Source organism: Aquarana catesbeiana, linkage group LG11, assembly GCF_042186555.1.
Source record: "Aquarana catesbeiana isolate 2022-GZ linkage group LG11, ASM4218655v1, whole genome shotgun sequence".
In the NCBI taxonomy this organism is placed as follows: domain Eukaryota; kingdom Metazoa; phylum Chordata; class Amphibia; order Anura; family Ranidae; genus Aquarana; species Aquarana catesbeiana.
In genome coordinates this window covers 256,075,092-256,098,545 of record NC_133334.1, presented here as the reverse complement: position 1 = coordinate 256,098,545, position 23,454 = coordinate 256,075,092, and the positions used below count along the sequence as shown (strand labels likewise).

The 23,454-nt window shown below is 44.4% G+C and overlaps 1 protein-coding gene across 1 annotated transcript in view; it reads left to right on the top strand.

The window, feature by feature from the left end:
- Positions 1-23,454, top strand: part of ZC3H18 (zinc finger CCCH-type containing 18) — a 167,173-nt gene that overhangs the window by 12,319 nt on the left and 131,400 nt on the right. Inside the window, exons 2-3 of the mRNA XM_073603892.1 lie at positions 4,281-5,247; positions 10,684-10,768. Of these exons, the coding sequence (XP_073459993.1) occupies positions 4,294-5,247; positions 10,684-10,768 (1,039 nt within the window). The 5' untranslated portion in view covers positions 4,281-4,293. The remainder of the gene's footprint in view (positions 1-4,280; positions 5,248-10,683; positions 10,769-23,454) is intronic.

Here is a 23,454-nt window from a genome sequence, read left to right as displayed (position 1 = left end):
TTAATCGATTATGAAAATAGTAATCGATTAGTTGTTTCGGCCCTGGTTAAGAGGAGGTTGTAAAATATATATATATATATATATATATATATATATATATATATATATATATATAATCTCTATATCTATCATATATAATTTATAATCTTTTTTTTTTTTTTTAAATAACCAATATTTCTAGTCTTACCTGCTCTATGCCATAGAACGGCATACATCGGCCCTGAATCTCCTCTTCTCGGGTCCTCCACTGGCGCTCCTCCTCTGTGTCTCTCCTCCCAATAAGAAGGCACTTCATTGACATAGACAGCGGGGCTCAGCCCTGCCCCTCGCTCCCTCATTACTGGCTTTGATTGACAGCAGTGGGAGCCAATGGTTCCTTCTGCCTCAGCATAGCCCGAGAGACCAGGAAGTGAGGTAAGAGAAGAGCTGCAGACGTGCACGGCGCTGGATCTGATTGGAGCTCGGGTAAGTATTGGGGGGGGGGGGCCAATACTGATGCCTAAACATTTTTACCTTAATGCAAGGAATGCATTAAAGTGGCTCTAAAGGTAGAAGGTTTTGTTATCCTAATGCATTCTATGCATTAAGATTAAAAAAACCTGTGTGCAGCAGCCGGCCCTAATACTTACCTAAACCCTGTCTCGATCATGCGATATTGCACGAGAGTTTCGGCTGTCCGGGACTCTCCCTCCTCATTGACTGAGACATCAGTGGGCACCATTGGCATCAAATCAAAGTCAGTGAGCCAATGAAGAGAGAGGGGGCAGGGCCCAGCCACGGCTCCGTGTCTAAAAGGACACAGAGCAGGGGCTCTGGTGCCCCCATAGCAAGCTGGAGGAAGGGTCCAGGAGCGCGGGCGAGGGACCTGAGGAGAAAAGAAGGATCTGGGCTGCTCTGTGCAAAACCACTTTAACACTGACATGGGTGCTTACAATGATCAGCTTTTATTCATTTCTTTAAAACCTTTTATCACAAAAGGGAAAAAAAAAAACACAATTTGCTATAACTGAGTATAAAGTATTATCTGGAGTTCAGCTTCAATTTGTTAGTGTTTCTAAATATACATGCTAGTACATCTAACACTCCCCTCCCCGACTGATGATGCTGTCCAATGGTGCCCCCTGTGCTCCTTCATCCAAAGTGTTTAATATATGGACACTTCCCTGTCCAGGGAGCCCGCGATGTCGGCACCGCGGCTGCTACCACCGCCATTTTCACTAAGGGAAACTGGCAGTGAAGCCTTTGGGCTTCACAGACAGTTCTCTACTTTGCATGCGCAAAGGACGCTGTGCTTTCTAATTGGTCCGGCGGTGGAGGAAGGAGGAGGGGCAAACTTCTGAGGGCTGGCGCCGTCTCATGGGGAACTGTACCTGTCAAAAACGGGTTCCCTATTTCCTCCCCCCCCCTGAAAGGTGCCAAATGTGGCACCAGAGGGGAGCAAATAAGTGGAAGTTCCACTTTTGGGTGGAACTTTGCTTCAATGTTACATTCTATCCATCTCCTTCCGGATCAATGTTTAGAAACATTACTTTGTATCTCTCTGTCCTTATGAACTCTGTATCATAAGGACAGTGAGATACAAAGTAACGTTTCTAAACATCAATCTGACAGGTGATAGATAAGTGTATTGTGAGTTTTGGGACAGCAGCATCTATCACAGGTGTTGTATTTACACAGGAAGTTCTGGACATCATTTTGACACTTGGAAATTGCTGTCAAATTCAGGGGGGAGCAGTGGAGGGGCAGAAGTTCAGGGCATACACATGATGTGTACTGTTGTATGCTGTATGTAAACCTAATCACTATAAACATTTGTATAAGCTTTAACATGTTAATTGAACAACTTTGAAATTAAATCTGGTAAAGTCTCCAGATTTTGTTAAATAATCCCCAGTGATCCTGCCATGAAGTGATTGTAAAGGTTTGTTTGTGATTAAAAAAAGAAGAAAAAAAAAAAACAAACATGTTATACTTGCCACCTCTGTGCAAGGTTTTGCACAGAGCGGCCCCGATCCTCCTTTTCTGGGGTCCCCCGGCAGCACTCTTAGCTCCTCCTCCTAATCTTGTGTCCCCCACAGGGAGTTGCTTTCCATGGGGGCACCTGTGGAGGGCACGCTCCCGAGTCCTGCTGCTGCATCCATTGATAGACAGCAGGACTCAGCCCCGCCCCCCTGCTCCCATGTCGCTGGATTTGATTGACAGCATGGGCCCCCCGCTGCTATCAATCTTTCCAATGAGGACCCGTGACAGCGCCTGGAGCTGCTGTGCTTGTCGCTGGAACGATCAGGTTCAGGTAAGAAAAATGGGGGCTCTGGGTGGCAGCTGCAGCACAGGTTTTTCACCTTAATGCATTAAGGTGAAAAACCTTGAGACTTTACAACTTCTGTAAGTATCAAACCCCCCATGTACAGTGTGTGGTTCTGTACACATCTGTATGCAGCAGACTATAGGCCCCTTCACATAGCTGTGCCTGGTAGTGTAAAATAAGAAAAGCTGCATTCAGGACTGTATTTTATGATGTACACATCTAATTGTGTTATAGCAATGTTTCTCAACTCCAGTCCTTAAGTACTCATAACAGGTCATGTTTTCAGTATGAAACGGCTGTGCTAATTACTAAAGCAGTGAACGTGATCAAATCACCTGTGCAAAATAATGATGAGCCTGAAAACATGACCTGTTTGGGGGTACTTGAGGACTGGGGCTTGAGAAACATTGTATTATAACATTTACATACATACAGCCTATGTGGACCTCCACTGCTTAGGACTGACAAGTAACTATCAACTATGTTCCACAGGTGGCGCCACCACCGCTGATTACTCACTGCCGATGTTTACATCTCCTCCTGAATGAGGCACATACACACAGGGTGACTCAGGCCCTCAGTCATTCAAGATCAGCCGAGGTAATTTTGCAAATGCGCAGCCACTGCCGTATAAATGGCTCATTAATGGGTGTCATGTAATTGGCAGCACACATTGTTATTTACCTGTCGGGCCTGAGCAGCAGCCAATAGAGTCAAAGTGCATGTGTAAACCTAGCACAAGCCTTACATGTGTACAGTGTATGGGCAGCTTTTTATGTTGGTTCCTGCTGTCGGCAAGATCCTGTGTAAATCAATATGGTCATGTGAATGAGTCCTTAAAGTGGAATTCTAGGATAAAACTAACTAGTCTTAAAGCGGAACTTTACCCATAGCATCTTGGTTAAAAAATGATGTTCTTTAGCAAGGAACATACATTAATAATTCTACTGCCAACATTAGTGTGCGCTGTAAATTGCCTCCCAGCAATTTCAGCAAGCAAGGTCCATAAAGACACGGATGAGTGAGTTTGGGGTGGAGGAACTTGACTGTCTTGCACAGAGTCCTGACCGCAACCCAATAGAAAACATTTGGGATGAATAAGGGCGGAGACTGCGAGCCAGGCCTTCTCGTCCAACATCAGTGCCTGACCTCACAAATGCTCTTCTGGAAGAATGGTCAAACATTCCCATAGACACACTCCTAAACCTTGTGGACAGCCTTCCCAGAAGAGTTGAAGCTGTTATAGCTGCAAAGGGTGGGCCAACTCAATATTGAACCCTACGGACTAAGACTGGGATGTCATTAAATATATATATATATATATATATATATATATATATATATATATATATATATATATATATATATATATATATATATATATATATATATATATATATATATATATAGCGTCCCAATACTTTTGGTAATATAGTGTACATCTTTCTCACACAGGTTCGTTAGCATAGGTGTTAGAATGGGGGAGAAAGTATTTTTAAAATCAGTTTGGTTCATCCTGGAATTCCACTTTAAAGTGTATGTTACCATCAACTATGGCAACATACTGATCTATCTAAGTTCTGATGGTGGGCGCAAGTCAGGTTCTCCAACTGGACTTATGTTTCTGCTCCTCACCACGCTCAAAGACTCAGGAGTCGCGACCATAAGTAGCAGTGCCGTCGCCAAGAAGCCGCAGGTAGGGATGTCGGTCCAGTCAGAGAACCTGGCTTGACCCCCCCTATCAGACCTCAGATACATCAGACGTGCCTGGATTTAATACTGCATTTAGTTGGCACCTTCTTGTGTTCCTTTTCCAGTATGACAGAGTTTTCTTCACTATAAGGGGCTGCTGCCACTTTCTACTATGAAAGCCATTAACTTTTTTAACTTTGTATTGGGATAGTGCACACCTCCCCCAGCCTCATTTGTATCTATTGGACATTCACATACACTTTTTTCCCTTTTTTTTCAGGTACGTTTGACCCATGGCTGCAGCTGACAGTCCTGAACGAGATCCCCTTTCTCCGGAGGAAATCCTACCTGACCTTACAGATGATGAAGACGAGGACAGAGACCTCTTATCAGATCATGATCTGGACAGAGATGAGAACAGTAGTGATTTGCTGATCAATAAACGTTCCCCTGATGGGGCCTTCCCAGAGTCCAACTCCCCCATGCCATGGGAGAACCCTTCCCCAAAGGCCATCTATAGCGATTCATTCGATAATAAAGGTTCTCCCGATGACCAAGCCTCCCCAGAACTCGGCTCCCCCATGCCGTGGGAGAACCCTTCTCCCAAAACTCCCTTGGGTGACTTCCTAGACAGTAAAGGTTCCCCAGATTACAGGGGATCCCCAGAGCCGAATTCGCCCATGCCGTGGGATAATCTTTCTCCAAAAGCAGACACTGAAGAAGGAGACCTATCCAATCTCATCTCTAAAGCCATCGACTCTTCCCCGAAGGACGACCGAGAACTAGACATTTCTATCAAGGACAATCCAGACTCTCCCGTTAATACTGAGGAACCAGACAGGAGCCCCATCAAGTCTCCTCTGTTGGACGATGAAGATCGTCTGAGTGAGATCAAATCTCTGGGCTCTGGCAGCGAACTGACCCGAGACGAGCCCCCTTCTCCTGCTGTCCGCCAAGACAAAGACACCAACGACGACTTGAGGGATGAGGCTTCCTCCGTCATGCGGGAACTGGATGAACATGAACTGGATTACGATGAGGAGGTCCCAGAGGAACCAGCTGGCCTGAATCAAGAGGACGAATCGGAGAAACTTGGTGGTGACGACGAAGATGAGAAAGACGAGAAGGACAAAGATGAGTCTCCTGAGGAGGCCAAGGAGGCAAAAAATGACCAGAAAGATGGGGATGCTCCAAAGGAAAAGAAGAAAGAGGAGGATGATGGAGAGATTGATGAGGGGGAGATTGATGTGAGTACAATTTTTAAAGTTTATTTTATGAAATATCAACCTGGTAACAAATTGGAGTTTAAAGCATAGCTTGAGGTTTAATATGACTCTAAATAGCTTGTCCGGGTCAACCTGGCCCAAACAAAATATTTACTGTGCTTGCTCTGCATGCTGTATTAAAGTGGAAGTTCACCCTAAATTCTCACCCTGCAATCATTAATGTGAGCCAAGTTCAGCCTTATGTCTCAAAATGAAAAAATCCCAGTTTTTCTACCTTTTTATTTTGTAGAATCCAGTGCTGCCACCTGATTTCAGTTCTACTTCCTTCTGAGAGTAAAATCAGCCAGTGGCTGTGGTTGCTGAAAGCTAGTGACATCACTTCCTGGGAGGGACACTGTTCCTGTGTAGCCAGTTTGCGCGTATACAGGATGGGAGGAGCTGATCACAGGTTCCAACCCAGTGTTCTTTCATTGTACATCCCAATTCATGAGAAAATGAAGAAATAAAAAGCCCCATCCACACAGGGGGGATGGGAGGTGCAGTGCACATATACAGTATAGCTGTGCACAGGAGAAGGGAACTGGACAAGGGGGGGGGGGGGGGGGGCTCCCATCTATGCGACTTTGAAAAAGTACCTGCAATGCTTTGATGCGACTTTGATCCAGAGAGTGTAAAGTTGCATCAAAGTCGCACTCTGAATCGTGCAACTTTGTGGTTGCAATAGTGGAAACGTAGACTAAGGCTTGGTTTCCACTAGTATGAATTGTCATGCGACAGCCCATTGATTTCAATGCACCTGTTGCCATCTGTGTGACTTTGAAAATCCGCGACTTTGAAAAGTTACCTGCAATGCTTTGATGCGACTTTGATCCAGAGAGTGTGAAGTTGGATCAAAGTCCCACTCCAGAGTCGCACTCTAGCCTTAGGCTACGTTTCCACTAGTGTGACTCCAAAGCTGTGCGATTTAAAGTGCGTCTTTGAGTGCAGTTTTGATCCAACTTTACACTCTGGAACAAAGTCGCATCAAAGGTCACATCAAAGTAGTGCAGGCACCTTTTCAAAGTCGCATGGATGGGAACGCTTGCCATTGAAATTAATGAGCTGTGACTTGTCATGACTTGTCCAAAGTCGCATGACAAGTCGCACTAGTGGAAACTGAGCCTTAAACTCATTTGTAGCTAACTTACTCACATGGAGCTCCCTCAGCTGGGCGTGTGCCACTCCATGCCATCATAGTGCCCATCACATTGCCATGCAGAAACAACCACGTGGTTGTACACTGTAGAAAATCTTTAGCATGTTGCATTGTAATCTATATTAGTTTCTAACAAACAGAACATATTTCCAAAGCCTGCCCTCCCCTCTCTCTCAGGAGAAACTGCTATCCAAAATGAGGCTGTGAAGACAGGAGGAGATCTGTGAAGGGGAGGGGGGTGGGGCTGGGCAGTTGTGGGGGCGTGTATCAGGGAAGGACAAGTAGGCCCCTTTCACCTGGGGGTGGGGTCAGCTGTAAAGCGTCGCTATTTTTAGCGCCGCTTTACCGTCGTATTTGCGGAGGTATTCGGCCGCTAGCGGGGCGCTTCTAACCCCCGCTAGCGGCCGAAAAAGGGTTAAAACCACTTGCAAAGCGCTGTTGTAGCAGCGCTTTGCTGGCGGTATAGCTGTGATGCCCATTTGATTTCAATGGGCAAGAGCGGTGGAGGAGCGGTATACACACCGCTCCTTCACTGCTCCAAAGATGCTGCTAGCAGGACTTTTTTTTACCGTTCTGCCAGCGCACCGCTCCAGTGTGAAATCCCTTGGGGCTTTCACACTAAAGAGACAGGAGTGACTCTTTAAGGGCGCTTTGCAGGTGCTATTTTTAGCGCTAAAGCGCCCCAGTGTGAAAGGGGTTATAAGATTGTCCCTGAGGAACTAGAAGAAGCCGGTTGTCTGTCTGGCTTTGATTAGACTTTCTAAGCGACACAATCGGCTATACAGAAAATGAATAATGTCAAAGATAAAGATATTTTACATTTACTGTAATTAATAGAAAATGTTTCATTATTGACTGGACTTTCACTTTAACTATATGTATCTTCAGCTCCACACAGTATACATGGCTTTGTTCTGGCAGTGGGACATGGACTTCCCACCTCACTCCTGGAACAAAGTTGGGTTGAGCATTGCTCAGCCATTCACAGGAGGCTTTGTGTTCTATGAATGAATACAAAGCTGCCTCTGGGTGAGGCAGACACAGGGATTGATTTCCTAAAACTGGAGAGTACACAATCTGATGCAGCTCTGCATAGGAACCAATCAGCTTCCAGGGTTTTTTGTCAAAGTTTATTTGAACAAGCTGAAGTAAGAAAGCTGATTGGCTCCCATGCAGAGCTGCACCAGAATTTGCACTTTACAGTTTTAGTAAATCAACCCCATTGTGACATTCTCTTTCCGCCTCAGCCAATCAGGGACATTAAGCATGGAGTTGGGCTTTATATTTTCTGTGATGGTTATCCTTCTCCTTTACTTTGGTGGTGGAGCTATTTAACATTCTGCATTGTAAAGTAGGGTGTTCAGCTTTTTAAAAATAGAATTGCTTACCTTTAATGCAATAGAGAGTATCTCGTCATTTGCTTGTTTTAGTCTAGGCAGTGCTGGTATCGTGAGATCATCCAAAGTCTTTCAGCCCATCCCCCCCCCCCCCCCAAAGTCCTTGTTTATATGCGGATAAAATGAGGACATAGGTTATGAGCTATGTCATATATTTAAGTGCTAATTCACACTATAGTGACAGTCGTTTTTACTGCATTGTAAAACGTCTCACCGCAAGGACACACAGGAAACAATTGTCTCCTATATGTTCCATTTACACTGCAACACAACCTAGGGCTGCGCTAAAGTGCAGATATGCTACATTTTATCGCCGCGCACCGTACAGAATCACATGGAACTGTACTACAGTGTACCAGCGACACGATTGACGTGTATGTTTTGTGCCCTTCAAATCAAGTTTGTTAAAAAATAAAAGGAGCTGCTCGATGCTCTGTGTCATGAACCACACCGAACCCGACCGCAGTCAGCAACGGGCAGCTGCCGAAGCGGTAAAGCATCTGGCGGCTGTCCAGTATAGAGTGAAGTCAAGTGTTTGTAAACGTTGCAGCCCGTATGAAATAACCCTCACAGTATGGGTTGTCACTTTACCTTGCCGACACCGCCTTTCATTTTTTCACCATTTTTAAAGCCAGGGGTATTTGAATTAAATTCACGGATGTCCGGCCAGTAATGTTCTCTTTTCAGTAGAGGCCTGAATTTTGTGTTTGTGCTTTGACTCAGATCCTTCAGATCATAGGCAACACTCCCCAAATTCCCCCCCCCCCCCTCCCAGCAGTTAGCCCTCCCCCCACCTTACATAAGTGCCCTCAATTCCTCCCCCATATCACTCTTGTACTATCCTTTTACATCAGTTTCCTCTTTCACAACAGTGTCCCAGAGACTTCACATCAGTTCCCCCTCCTTTTTTAAAGCAGTGTCTCCCCCCCCCCCCTTTTAAATCGGTGTCCTCAGTGTTGTGCCAAACCTACCCCCCCACATCTGTACATCTGTTTCTTTTACATCCCAGTTGGCCCCCCTCCCCCATCTTCCATTCCAGCCCCCTCTACGCCAGGGTCCCCTCTTCATATAGCTCTCCCCTTCACATCGCTGTCCCCCCAACCTTTAACATCAATCCACCATCCCCCCGTTTTGTCATCATGGGCCTTTCTGTTTTTACCAGTGCCCTCGGTCCCCCTTCACATCACAATCTCCCTCTCCTCTCCCCTCTACATCACAGGCCGCCCCCCCTCACAAAGTACAGCAGTGTAGTATATTGGCTTCTTTAATTGGAAAGTAATGCCCCCCCCCCCCATACACACAATGAGATTATCGGACGAATAATCGTTCATTCGTTTTTTCGTTCTTGTTTTTTATTTTTTTTTTTTTTGCATGCTAATCTCAGATCGAATCTGAGTTTACTAAAGTCATGAAAATTCCCGCATGACAGAAAAAAAATTCGGAAGTGATACCATGTGTTGTAATGCATTTGTATTGCATTTTCGAACGATGGCTGTACTGATTAAATGAAAATCGTATGATCTTTTCGTGCATGTCAGAATAATATTGGGTGAACTGTCCTGATCGGCTCTCGAAAGCTCTATTTCCTGTACAATTTTCTGATCGTGTGTACGGCGCTTAAGATCAGAGTATCCCACTCACAAAAGGAAACTTTCTACAAGGGACATTGAGGCGGGGCACTGACTCCTCCTGGGGGTCAGGCAGGTTTAGAGATGACGACGTGCAGATTTACCACCCTGCCTGACCCTCAGTGGGGACCTCCAGTGGCTGAGTAGAGGAGTCACCTGAATGTCCTATGTCGGTTTCCTCTTGTGAGTGATGCTTTGTTTACTCTTCAGTGAAGGTGATTACTCTGAGCTGCTGTGCTCTGTAGTTTTTGTAGCAGAGGAGCGCTCCTCCCTGTGTGCTGCATGGCAAAGTTGTGGGAACTTTTTTGACTGATGAGCTGATCTTATCACTGGATCTGTTGTGGATGTTGCTTGTGGTACAATGTTGCCAATACCTGCTGTAGTTTACTGCAAACATTGTTACACTTTCTCTTGGTGTGTAGCGCAGATTCGAGCCAAGTAATTACTTTCTTGTGTTACCTAATTCCGACACTAGATGTCACCCAAGGTGCCCCGGGAAAATGTATCTCGAAAAGGCAATATTGATCGTGCAACTAGATGTCACTATTTTCACTTAGAAGTCAGAGTAGTTGAGGTTTTAGACAGTAGAAACGCACACATTTAATTCACTGCTTACATTACTTAAAGCAGAACTCCAATGAAACTTGTTTGTTTTTGTATTGAAGATTTCCCCTCCCTCCTTTCCCATTGATCATAAAGGAAGTGGGGAAAATGTAACCAAGTGCGACGCAACATTAAAAGTTTGAACCCCTCCAAGACTAAAACCATCCCCCACCCCCTCCAGGAATGCCAAGCTCTCAGTGCCCCGCAGCCCATCCAGCAGTCCAGTGATTTGAAATCGCTGCTTTTCTTCCTCTTCTCCATGCAGCGCTTCTGGGATAAAACAAAGAGATTCTGATTGGTCAGCACTATCACAGAGCATTGCTCTGATCTGTCCCGGAAGAGCAGGGAATTGAAAGTGGATGGGATTGTGGGACACTGAAATCTCAGCATCCCCAGAAGTAAGTATGGTGGGGACCAGGGGGATGGAGAGGGGGTCCGCTATTCACCTTTTCATGTTTTTTCTGACAAAAACTTCACAAAGATTCTAACCCCTCCAAGGCAAGAAAAAAAAAGAAAAAAAATGAAGGTTCCACTTGAGCGTTTTTACTTTTTTTTTTTTTTTTTTCTTATCCTCAGTTTTGTTATGTTTCTGCCAGTACTGACCTGTAATATCTCTTCTGTCCAATGTTCTCAGGACGATGATCTGGAGGAAGGGGAGGTGAAGGATCCCAATGACAGGAAAACCAGACCGCGAATGACATGCCGATTCTTCATGAAAGGTAAGAATATCTCATCTACGAGGGCTCTCCAAAACGTTTCTGCACTCAACTTTTTTTTTTTTTTTTTCTATTTTATTTAAAATGACATCACTCGTACTCAACTGCAAGGTCAGCCGGCTTGCCAGACAGACTAGTCACATAACGCTCTCAGACATGACCAATCACTACTCCTCCTGCCCTCGCTGTTTCCAACGAAAATATAAAGGTGCGGAAACTTTTTGAAGACCCCTCGTAATACTATTTAAAAGAAGTTCTATAGTCGCAGCATACACTTTTTTTTTTTTTGTTTTGTGATATCTGCAGTGTCATAACAATGCAAACGATCGTTATTACTGACGATCCAAAATGGGCTTACTAGAAAAATCCCCTTTTGTGTCATGCCTGTCTGCTGGCCATCTTTCCACAATTTTTCTGGATTCCCTGCAGCTTCTCCACCATTTCTAAGGATAACATATCCCATCGTACCTTGCTGCCTGCAAGCAGCGAGTCCTGTGCTGACTCTGCCTCCTGAAACCCCTCCTCTCAGAAGGCAGGCTCAATGAAATGTGTGACACACCACGCCTACTCCCAGGGCATAGTGAATGTGTGTCGCCAGAATTCATTGAAGTATATGTGAGGGATCTTCATAAAGTTTACAGACTTTAAGATGGTTCAGATTAATAGATGTAGGCTGGAAATAATTGGCATACAATGTGGTAAAGATGTGATTTTACGTTTTGACAATAGATACACTGTCTGTGGTGACATGGTCGCCTTAAGCCCCATCTTCTGTGGGGCGCTCAATGGCAGAGAATGTTGGACATGGCTAAGTAAACAAGTACAAAGCCTATGAATAAATTACACCTTGGTTATATTTGCAGAAAAACTCAAGAAGTTGTTGTGTTTTTTTTTTGTTTTTTTTTGTTTTTTTTTTATCTGCATTTGTGTTTAACTAACTGGTTGCCGCCTGGCCACCCTAAGTTTACTGGGGCAGGGTGGCACAGGCATGTTAGATCACTTACATATACGTCATCCACCTGTGGGAAGCTCAGCGCGCCGCTCCCGCGATGGATGCAGTGGATTGCGGCTTCCAGTACCTAGCCGCTTTGAGCAGTCAGGGGATTGTGTGATCGATATGCGATCACAATGTCAACAAAACTGTTATGAATTTCATTCATAATCTCTGTGATTCCTATAATGATGCTGTGATTTGCCCACAGCTATCATATGGTACCTGGGCCAGTCACAGCACCCCCGTGCCATATGATAGCAGTGGGATAATCACAGCACACAATAGTAAATCACAGCTGTTATGAATGTAACCCACTCATTACAGTTCAAAATATTGCTGTGTTCATCACTGTAACACCAATCGGTGTGTTTAAAAAAAAAAAAAAAAACCCAGAGTAGTACAGTGTCACAATGGTGACACAATTATTTTGATGAAAGTATTAATAAAATAAAAAATAAGAAAATAGTAAAAAAAAAACAGAAAAAATGTAAAAAAGAATAAAGCATTATATTTATTTAATTTTAACATACTGTCCCCAGTTAGTATCCCTGATCACTGCCACACCAGTCATTTGATGATGCTGTACTGCACTGGTGACAGTATGTGGGGGAAAAAAAACAAATCCTAATTTAAATGTCTTCATTTTCCCCAAAAAATTGTTCTTCCTTTTTTTTTTTTTTTTCTTGCATCGAAAACGCATGGAAAGTAAGTTACTAAAGACATGTCGCAGAATACATTTTAGTGTAAAAGTTATGAAGAAATTTGATATGTTTTATAATAGAAAAAAAATTTTTTTTTTCTTTCCAAAATTTTTGGCCTTGTTTTTTGTTTATATAGCAAAATATAAAAATTCCAATGCTAATCAAATACCACCAAAAAGCTTTTTGTGTTTAAAAAAAAAAAAAATGCATTTGTCTACAGTGTTGTAAAGGTAGCGCAGAGCTGAATAGCATAAAATGCCCTGGTCACGAAGGGGGTAAAACCTTCCGGAGGTCAGGTGGTTAACGAAACATTGTCTTGTTTGTCAGACACAGAAATCATGGCATGATCTCCTGTTTGTGTGTGAATCCCATCCTTTTAATTTCTTAGTATTTAGGCCTCATGGTTTATTGTAAATAATGTTTTTCCTGACAGAAGCTGCATCTTTAAAACATGTTTGGGTGTGTTTAGCCGCGTTGGGGCTTTCATTTATTACACTGGCCAGAATTTAAATTTATTATGGCCATTGAAATGAATACACACATTGCTGCTCCTAAACGCCACTAAAAACCTGTGAACACATCGGCTTTTATTGGGGTGTGTTCAGGGGCTTAGGCAGAAAACGCCAAAATCCACAAAAAAATGTCTGTTTAGAAACAGCCGTGTGCATGAGGCCTTAGACAGATGTCAGGAGCAACCAGGGCAGGGGACCCTCGGGGGTGGGACAGTGTTTTGCAGCGTTGGGGATAAGTGTACACAATAGGCTGGCCCAGGCACCTTTCTCATTAGATTGAGTGGAATTTATTATAGGCCTGTCTAAAGAGATTTTTTTTTTTTTTTCTTATTTATGATGCCTTATTTTAATCATTCAGTCAGGTTTTGGCCCATTATGACAGAGGTGGAGACTAGCCTTAAAAATCTATCGTCCAGCTTGATTGCACCAATTTATTATGGTCAGTCTATATTCTCCAGCCCCCCCCCCTTATTCCTTTATTTTCTCCTTCTGGCTTTTTTTTTTAATTTTTTCGTGTGTGTGGTTTTTATTTTTTGCTGTTAGCATTTGTTATTGAATTGTTTATGGTTTTGGGGACTTAAAACTTACCCCCCCTCCTGCCCCCCATTTAAGTAATGAGATGGAGACACCTATAGTGTCAATTTGATACAGTATATGTTATCTGATGAGATAATGAGATAGTTCTGCTTTGATGGTGGCATTGTCTGTTCTTTCTGTGTGTGTGTGTATATGTATGTATGTATGTATATGTGTATGTATATATGTGTGTGTATATAGATATAGATATAGATATATATATATATAGATATCGATATATATATATCTCTCACAACTCTGTACGGTTTCTATTCTTTGTTTGAAACTCCTGAATATACAATGATTTGGAAAAAAAAAATGTAAAATGGTCTGTCTCCGTTTCACCTGGACGTTCCCATATTTTTAAAATAAAAAAGAAAGAATTGCGCTAGGTTTGTGAAAAAGGTCCTGCTGCTGTAAATTATAACCCCGATATGAGGGCACAAAGAACGGATGTAGAAATAGAGGGTGCAGCGCTGGACTTGTGACAAAAATGTATGTGAGTGATAATAAATCAGTTAATCAATTAATCAAATAACAAACCACAGTGAATAATTTCCAATCATTGATAGGAGATCAACAACAATTGGGTGCTCAAAAATGTGTTAAAAAAACAATACATCAAAAATGAAAATAAAATAAAGTCCACAATTGTGATAGGGCGGCACAGTGGTGTAGTGGGTAGCACTCTCGCCTAGCAGTAAGAAGGGTCGCTGGTTCGAATCCCAACCACGACACTACCTGCCTGGAGTTTGCATGTTCTCCCTGTGTCTGCGTGGGTTTCCTCCCACACTCCAAAGACATGCTGGTAGGTTATTTGAATCCTGTCTAAATTGGCCCTAGTATGTATGAATGTGAGTTAGGGACCTTAGATTGTAAGCTCCTTGAGGGTAGGGACTGATGTGAATGTATAATATATATGTAAAGCGCTGCGTAAATTGACGGCGCTATATAAGTACCTGAAATAAATGTGTTGATATTCTATACAGGGTCCGTGGTCAGTTGTCCACTGTATAGTGCTGCCCACCACCAAATGGTAAAGGAATGGAGGCTTACCAGAAAGCCTGTGACCGCCCTTACTCAGGGGGGTCAAACCAGGCTTAGTAGAAGTAGACCATCAAGGGAATACTCCAGGACACACTGCTGGAAAACTGACCCGGGCCCTGTATAGAATAACACATTACAATTTTGGACTTTATTTTATTTTCATTTTTGATGTATTGTTTTTTTTAACACATAATATTTTTGAGCACCCAATTGTTGTTGTTCTATCAATGATTGGAAATTATTCACTGTGGTTTGTTATTTGATTAATTGATTAACTGATTTATTATCACTCACATATATTTTTGTCAAGTCCAGCGCTGCACTCTCTATTTCTACATCCGTTCCCATATTTTTGTATTAGTCTTTTAGGGCGATTTTTACAACTAGACTTCAGTTACTGAAATGTTTTGTGGTGGGGCGGAGCTGTGACCGATAGAAAAGATCTCTTGAAAAATAACTAAAGGCAACATTTTTTTTTTTTCTTTTTTTGGATTGAGTAAGTGGGGGTCGAAACCCCTGTCAGTTTTTATTTTTTTTAAATTGCCCTTCACTTCCTGTCCCGTAGCCAAAAAAGGAAGTGAGAAGAAATCCCTCCAAAGTGAAGGAATCCCTGGTTGTCACCAGAACTAATGTCCCCATTGGAAGTTTCCTCCTATATTCCTGTTCTGAGACAACCCAAAATGTGGGATTTCCTTTCACTTTCGGTGACTATGGTAAACAGGACAAATGGGGTGAATCTCCTTAACTGGCACACAGAAAGCAATAAAAATCTGTTGGGTACTAATCACTCTCCACTCTTTGCAACAACAAAATAGTTTTTTGCCTTTTAATTTATACTTTAACATTATTAAACATCACATTAAAGCTGAAACCATTTTATTACCTTCCGCAATTAAAGTGATTGTAAAGTCTTCTCTTTTCCTTTTTTTTTTTTTTTTTTTTTTTTTTATCTATTTTTTTTTTAATAACAAACATGTTATACTTGCCTCCTCTGTGCAGTGGATTTGCACAGGGCAGCCCAGATCCTCCTCTTCTTGGGTCCCTCTTCGCAGCTCCTGGCCCCTCCCTCCTGTCGAGTGCTCCCACAACAGGCAGATCACTATGGGGGCACCCGAGCTGAGGCTCCGTGTGTCCATTCGGACACGGAGCTGCCGTTCGGCTCCACCCCCTCTCTCTCCTGATTGGCCAACTGACTTCGACAGCCACAGGAGCCAATGGTGCCGCTGCTGTATCTCCAATCAGGAGGGAGAGTCCCTGACAGCCGAGGGACTCGTGGACATCACTGAACTGAGATGGGGCTCATGTAAGTATTGGGGGGGCTGCTGCACACAGAAGGCTTTTTATCTTATTGCATAGAATGCATTAAGATAAAAAAAAAACCTTCTGCCTTTACAACTCATTTAAAGTAACATTAAACCGTGTGTGTGTGCGCGTGTGCGTTATATTAAAAAAAAAACAAAAAAAAATTGTTATACTCACCAGCTCTGTGCAAAAGTTTTGCACAGAGCAGCCTGATCCTCCTTCCCTTTCTGGGGTCCCTCTGCCGGCTCTTCAGGCCTCTCCTCTTCGGTGACTACCGAAAGCGGCTTTCCATGGGGGCACTCGTGCAGGCTTGTTCTCGAGCCGCCCTGTCTGTGTCTCGCCACAGCATTTGATTGACAGCAGCGGGAGCCATTGGGCTATCAATTTGCCCAATGAGGGGTGAGACGGTGATGAGAGCTGCTCTCGTGCACATCCCTGGATTAGATCGGGCTCGGGTAAGAATAAGGGGAGCTGGGGGAGATCCTGCATTAAGGTAAAAAAAACCTTGAGGCTTTAGAACCATCTTAAGTTGTCCCTTATTACCCCTTTGTAAGATGGGGGACTGCTATGCCTACATTTTTCCCCAGGTCATGTAACATCCCTGTTGTAGTTCATACTTTATCAGCGACATCTCAGGCATTTTGGACTCAGTTTGTCCCACACACTAAAGTGGCCAAATTTGATTAACAGGCCAGGAGACTCTTGATCTGTCTCACCCACAATGGCATACACTGATTGACAGGCCAATAATCTGTCCACATTCGCACCCATTGACAGCTACAAGTCTCAATACATGATGGGAATTGTAGTTCCAGTGACACCACACAGTGAGAGGAAATGACACTGGTGTTTCATGCAGGAAGGTATGGTCTAAATTAAAAACTATCCCAGAGTTCAGCTTTAAGATTTTAATTATTTGTTAATCCCATGTGATCTTTTATCAGGTGAGAAGGTGAAGGACTTGGGATGATCTGAAGGAGTAAAGGTGCAGAAATTGGGTCTGAACCGAGGGTTGAAGGTGCAGGAATTAGGGCTGATTTGAGGGAATTGGGTCTGATCTGAGGGGGGAAGGTATGGGAATTGGGTCTGATCTGAGGGGGGAAGGTATCGGAATTGGGTCTGATCTTGAAGGGTGCAGCAATTGGGTTTGATCTGAGGGGGGAAGGTGCGAGAATTGGGTTTGATCTGAGGGGGGAAGGTGCGGGAATTGGGTCTGATCTGAAGGGGGAAGGTGTGGGAATTGGGTCTGATCTGGAGGGGGAAGGTGCGGGATTTGGGTCTGATCTGAGGGGTGCAGAAATTGGGTCTGATCTGAAGGGAGGGAAGGTGTGGGAATTGGGTCTGATCTGAGGGGTGAAGGTGCAGCAATTGGGTCTGATCTGAGGGGGGAAGGTGCGGGAATTGGGTCTGATCTGAGGGGGGAAGGTGCGGGAATTGGGTCTGATCTGAGGGGGGAAGGTGCAGAAATTGCAGCTGATCTGAGGGGTGAAGGTGCAGCAATTGGGTCTGATCTGAGGGGGGAAGGTGCGGGAATTGGGTCTGATCTGAGGGGTGCGGGAATTGGGTCTGATCTGAGGGGTGCAGAGATTGGGTCTGATCTGAGGGGTGCAGAGATTGGGTCTGATCTGAGGGGTGCAGAGATTGGGTCTGATCTGAGGGGTGCAGAGATTGGGTCTGATCTGAGGGGTGCGGAAATTGGGTCTGATCTGAGGGGTGCGGAAATTGGGTCTGATCTGAGGGGGGAAGGTGCGGAAATTGGGTCTGATCTGAGGGGGGAAGGTGCGGAAATTGGGTCTGATCTGAGGGGTGAAGGTGCGGAAATTGGGTCTGATCTGAGGGGTGAAGGTGCGGAAATTGGGTCTGATCTGAGGGGTGAAGGTGCGGGAATTGGGGCTGATCTGAGGGGGTATGAGGTGCAGAAATTTTTATCAGAACAGGTATAGAGGAGAAATCTTCCAATGGCAACACTAGTACTGATGACAACCGGGTATTCCCTCACTTCGGGAGTATTTATTCTCACTTCCTGTTTTTGGCTCTGAGACAGGAAGTGAAGGGAAATCGGTGGAATAGAGATGGCAAAAAAAAAAATCTGATTGGTTATAACCCTCCCTTACTCCATCCAAAATGAGAAGAAACGTTCTGCTTTTAGTTCTGCTCTTAGGCCCCTTTCACATGAGGCGGACTCTGTTTCTACGGATCCCGCCTCGGTCCTACGGCTCAGCGGGAGATCTGTCCGTTGATCTCCGCTGAGCTGGCGGATGACAGGCCCCTCTCTGCTCACTGAGCGGGGAGGGGCTTGTCAGGTGGCGCTGCCGCCTATGGAGGGATCGGACGAAAACGGACAGCGTGTCCGTTTTCGTCAGATCTCCCCCGATCCGATCCGCCAGCGACGGACCTGGACGTAGGGCCATCCGTCTGCTCTTCAGCGGATCGGACCGGGTCGGATGTCAGCGGACATGTCTCCGCTGACATCCGACGCTCCATAGACTAACATGGAGCGCCCGTTCAGGTCCGCCGTCAAAACTGACAGGCGGACCTGAACTGTCCGATCGTGTGAAAGGGGCCTAAGATGGAAGGCTGCTGCTCCCTGCACTAGGATGATCACATACACATATAAGTAAAATGTAAATGATCATTTCCACAAATGTTGCAATTCATTTTATATATACATTTTCTGTTCCTTGTATTGCACAGTCCGATGTTTCGTTCTGCAATCTGTTGTCTATGTTGGTGATGTCACATGTTGATGGTATGGACATACCTGAGCTGTGATGTCATTTCCTGCAGCATCCTTGGCAGCTTCATCCGAACATTGTGTGTGATTCACACTTTCTTCTGTTCTTTTGTCTTGGTGTCACTCCTTTTTGTTTTTAAAATACATGTGGATTTTTTTTTTTTTTCCATACAAACAGTCCGGTGTTGCATCAGCATCCTTAAGAAGGTGGATTGTGGTTGGTGGAGGAAGGGGATGATCACACAGCGTTTTACATATGAATACATTCCTATGACTGTCCTATTGTTTCATCCTTTCACTAGTTCCTCATAAACTCAGGGTTAAGATAATATTTTCTGTCTTGCTCAGATAACACCCCTGTGATCAGAGCCTTTTTCCCAGCATGGTGGAGAGAATGAAGCGTTGCATTATGCGTTGTGGATTTTTGGTGCAGTGGAGGCTCCCCACCCCCTTCAAGAATTGCTGCTTTAATGCTGAACTCCAGGCACAAAAATGTTCAATCAAATGTGTTAATAGCCACAAAGAATATAAATCCACTTTGTGCGTTTCTAATACCTTTACAAACTCCGCTATTACCTTGTAAAAGCTGTGGGAGGATTCCAGCAAGCTCCACCCCCTACAGGCTGCCTGCAGAACACTACAGGAGGGGGGCGGAGACCAGACCAGTCACCCCGCACAAGGAGCACAATAGCGAGCAGTAATAATTTTATTATCCTAAAGTACAGCTTATTAAAAAAAAAAAGACAGCTTGTAGAAGTGATTCGGCTGCCTGATCACTTGTAATTTTTTTATTAAAAAATCACACAAACATACAGTTCATTAATAAAAACATATTTACACAAAAATAAACTACAGGCATACCCCACGTTTAAGTACACAATGGGTTTTATTTACTAAAGCTGGAAAGTACAAAATCAGGCTCACTTCTGCATAGAATCCAATGAGCTTCCGGGTTTTATTACCAAAGCTTAATTGAACAAGCTGGGGTTAGAAGCTCATTGGTTTCTATGCAGAAGTGAGCCTGATTTTGCACTTTCCAGCTTTAGTAAATAAACCCAATTGTGTACTTAAAAGTGGGGTATGCCTGTACTAAACAAAAACAAGCGTGCTTGCATCAGCAAGTAAAGAAAACCGTTTCCTGACAAGATTACATAGAAAGAAACATATTTTAATGACAACTACAAACCCCGAAGCTCAACTTAAACACAATCCAGGCTAAGAAACATTTAGGGATTTAATTGCCTTTAGGATGCGTTTCAAAAACCTTGCCATTAACCCCTCCCCCCACATCATTTGCCCCAACTTCCACATCATTTGCCCCAACTTCCACATCATTCACCTTGCATTCTGCACCAGCCACCCTCATGCCCTTCCCACCTCCCCCATCATCCAATCCATCCCTCACTCCATCCGCACTTCTGCTACGCTGAGGAGGAGGGGTTGGCACCACCGTACACGCTGGTCCAGCACCCTCCACTGCCTTCACTACACTAGGAGAAACAATAGGTGCAGACACAGACTTGACAACCACACTTTCTGACACTGACTGGGGAACCACAGACTGGGGGACACGGACACCACAGACGGCCTCACAGATACACATTCTGACGGGAGAGAGACACCGATCCCCTGGTACAACCTCCGCCATTCCAGACTCTTCTCCATCCAGACGGAAAAATTCCTCCACTAACTCTGGTGCAAAGCCTTAGGGCACCGGCTATAAGGGTGACCAATCTTATCACATAGGTTACATTTAATGATGTTACAGTCCCTCGCCAGATGCCCCAGTTCCTGACACAAAGAACACTTCTGTTCTGGACATTCAGAGGAGAAATGTCCCTTGACTCCACATTTATGGCACAGCTTAGGTTGACCAGGGTAGAAGACAGTAATCCTATCTCTACCAATAAAGGCAGAGGAAGGCAAATGCTGGACCACATGCCCACAAACTCTCCACGTCATTGACGCCGACCACCCACCCGTCCAGATTCCTCTAGCATCCACTATCTTTTTTTAGGGGACACAACGTTTCACCAAACCTCCTCAACCGGACCCATAAATCCTCAGGGGGTATAGACTCATTTCTAGTCAGGATAGTCACATCCTTAAGCGCTGACATGAGACAACTTTGGGGACAAGCCCCTTCCAGTCCAGCTGGTCCCTATATACATGCTCAAACCGCTCCCAAAACAGATCCAGAGAATCTGGACGCACAAATGATAAATCATATTCCTAATCACTTGTAAATGCTGGGTAAGTACCTCCCCACCATGTGTCCCAGGCTCACCTGTCCCTATTGGGTGCCCAGGAGCTCCATGGTGGGAATTGGGATTGAGAGTGGCAGAAGAACAACTGTTCATGGACCTCCCCTGTGATGAATGAACCTGGAGGTGCTCAACTTTGAGCCCTTACAGGTTCACAGCTCTCAATCTCCAGCCACTATGCTCAGGTAATCTGCTGATCTGGTGCAGTCTGTGCTCGCGCAGCTTCATTAAAGTGTAGAGGTGACATTCGGGGGTCTAATAGATGTCTCCTTAAACAGAACCTGTCACCTGCACCATGCTACCACAGAGGGATAAACTCTGATAGCAAGAATAAATAAGTTTAAAAAAACAAAAGTTTGTTCAAATAAACATATGAACTAAGCTGAGAGCGTCATGTGTAGACAAATGGTTTGTGCCCCACCTATTGGGTATTACAACACACATCGGAGTGAGAGCAATGACTCTAGAGATATCATTCATGATGAAAGAGGAACTTTAGTCCCCTTTTTGTTATGTCTTTGTGTAATAAAATTAGAGTGTACTAGAAATAAAGATGTGGGAAACCATGCCGCTAATATTGTGTGATATAAAAAAAAATTGGAATACCCATTTTATTCTACAGGGCCTCTGCTTTCAGAAAAATATACTTGTTTTCGGGTTTAAATGAACTTTTATGTAAAAGATTTATAAAACACACACACCAAAAGTATTGGGACGCCTACCTTTACACGTACATGAACTTTAATGGCGTCTTAGTCCATAGGGTTTAACCCCTTGCCGCCGAGCGTACGCAGATGTGCGTACTCGGCTTTCGGGGGTTATACCGGGATGATGCCCGCAGCTGCAGGCATCATCCCGGTACTGTTTTTTAGAGCCGGCGATTGGCTTTCCAGCGATAATAACCGATGCGGCTGAAAGCCGCTTAGCTGTTATACCGGAGGAGCGGGAGGGGACGCCCCCTCCCCTCCCGCCGCTCTTCCCGGGCCTCCTGTTCCACTGGGAGGCCTGATCAACAATCCGCCGCCTCCTGGGGCTAGTGACAGTCTGGAACGAAGCCGTAAGCGGCTTTGTTCCAACCTCCTAATTGTAAACACGTAAGCGACGTCATGACGTCATGACGTCACTTCCCGTTTACTCGGCTGCCAATGGCGCCGGTTTTAAAAAAACGGTCCCCGCTCCCTCCATAAAGAGTACCTGTCACCACCTATTACTGTCACAAGGGATGTTTACATTCCTTGTGACAGCAATAAAAGTGATAAATTGTGTTTTTTTTTTTTTTATTAATATTAAAATAAATAAATTTAAAAAAATTTAAAGCGCCCCTGTCTTGGCGAGCTTGCGCAGCAAAGAAAACGCATACGGAAGTCGTGCCCGCATATCTAAACGGTGTGCAAATCACACATGTGAGGTATTGCCGCGATCGTCAGAGCGAGAGCAATAATTCTAGCACTAGACCTCCTCTGTAACTCTAACCTGGTAACCGTAAAAAAAAATTTAATGTGTCACCTACGGAGGTTTTTAGGTACCGTAGTTTGTCGCCATTCCACGAGTGCGTGCAATTATAAAATGTGACATGTTTGGTATCTATTTACTCGGCGTAACATTATCTTTCACATTATACAAAGAAATTGGGCTAACTTTACTGTTTCGTTTTTTTTAAATTCATGAAAGTGTCCCTTTTCCCAAAAAGTTGCGTTTTAAACACCGCTGCAGAAATACCGTGCGACATAAAATATTGCAACAATCGCCATTTTATTCTCTAGATTCTCTGCTAAAAATTATATATAATGTTTGGGGGCTCTAAGTAATTTTCTAGCAAAAAATACGGTTTTTACGTGTAAACACCAAATGTCAAAAATAGGCTTAGTCATGAAAGGGATAATATTGAGTTGGCCCACCCTCTGCAGCTATAACCGCTTCAACTCTTCTGGGAAGGCTGTCCACAAGGTTTAGGAGTGTGTCTATGGGAATGTTTGACCATTCTTCCAGAAGAGCATTTGTGAGGTCAGGCACTGATGTTGGACCAGAAGGCCTGGCTCGCAGTCTCCGCACTAATTCATCCCAAAGATGTTCAGTTGGGTTGAGGTCAGGACTCTGTGCAGGCCAGTCAAGTTCCTTCACCCCAAACTCGCTCGTCCATGTCTTTATGGACCTTGCTTTGTGCACTGGTCCAAATCATTTGGAGGGGGTTATGGTGTGGGGTTGTTTTTCAGGGGTCGGGTTGGCCCCTTAGTTCCAATGAAGGGAACTTTTAAGGTGTCGGCCTATCATGACATTTTGGACAATTTCATGCTCCCAACTTTGTGGGAACAGTTTGGGGATAGCCCCTTCCTGTTCTAACATGACTGCGCACCAGTGCACAAAGCAAGGTCCATAAAGACTTGGATGAGCGAGTTTGGGGTGAAGGCACTTGACTGGCCTGCACAGAGTCCTGACCTTAACCCTTTGGGATGAATTAGAGCGGAGACTGAGCCAGGCCTTCTCGTCCAACATCCGTGCCTAACCTCACAAATACGCTTCTCTAAGAATGGTCAAACATTCCCATAGACACACTCCTAA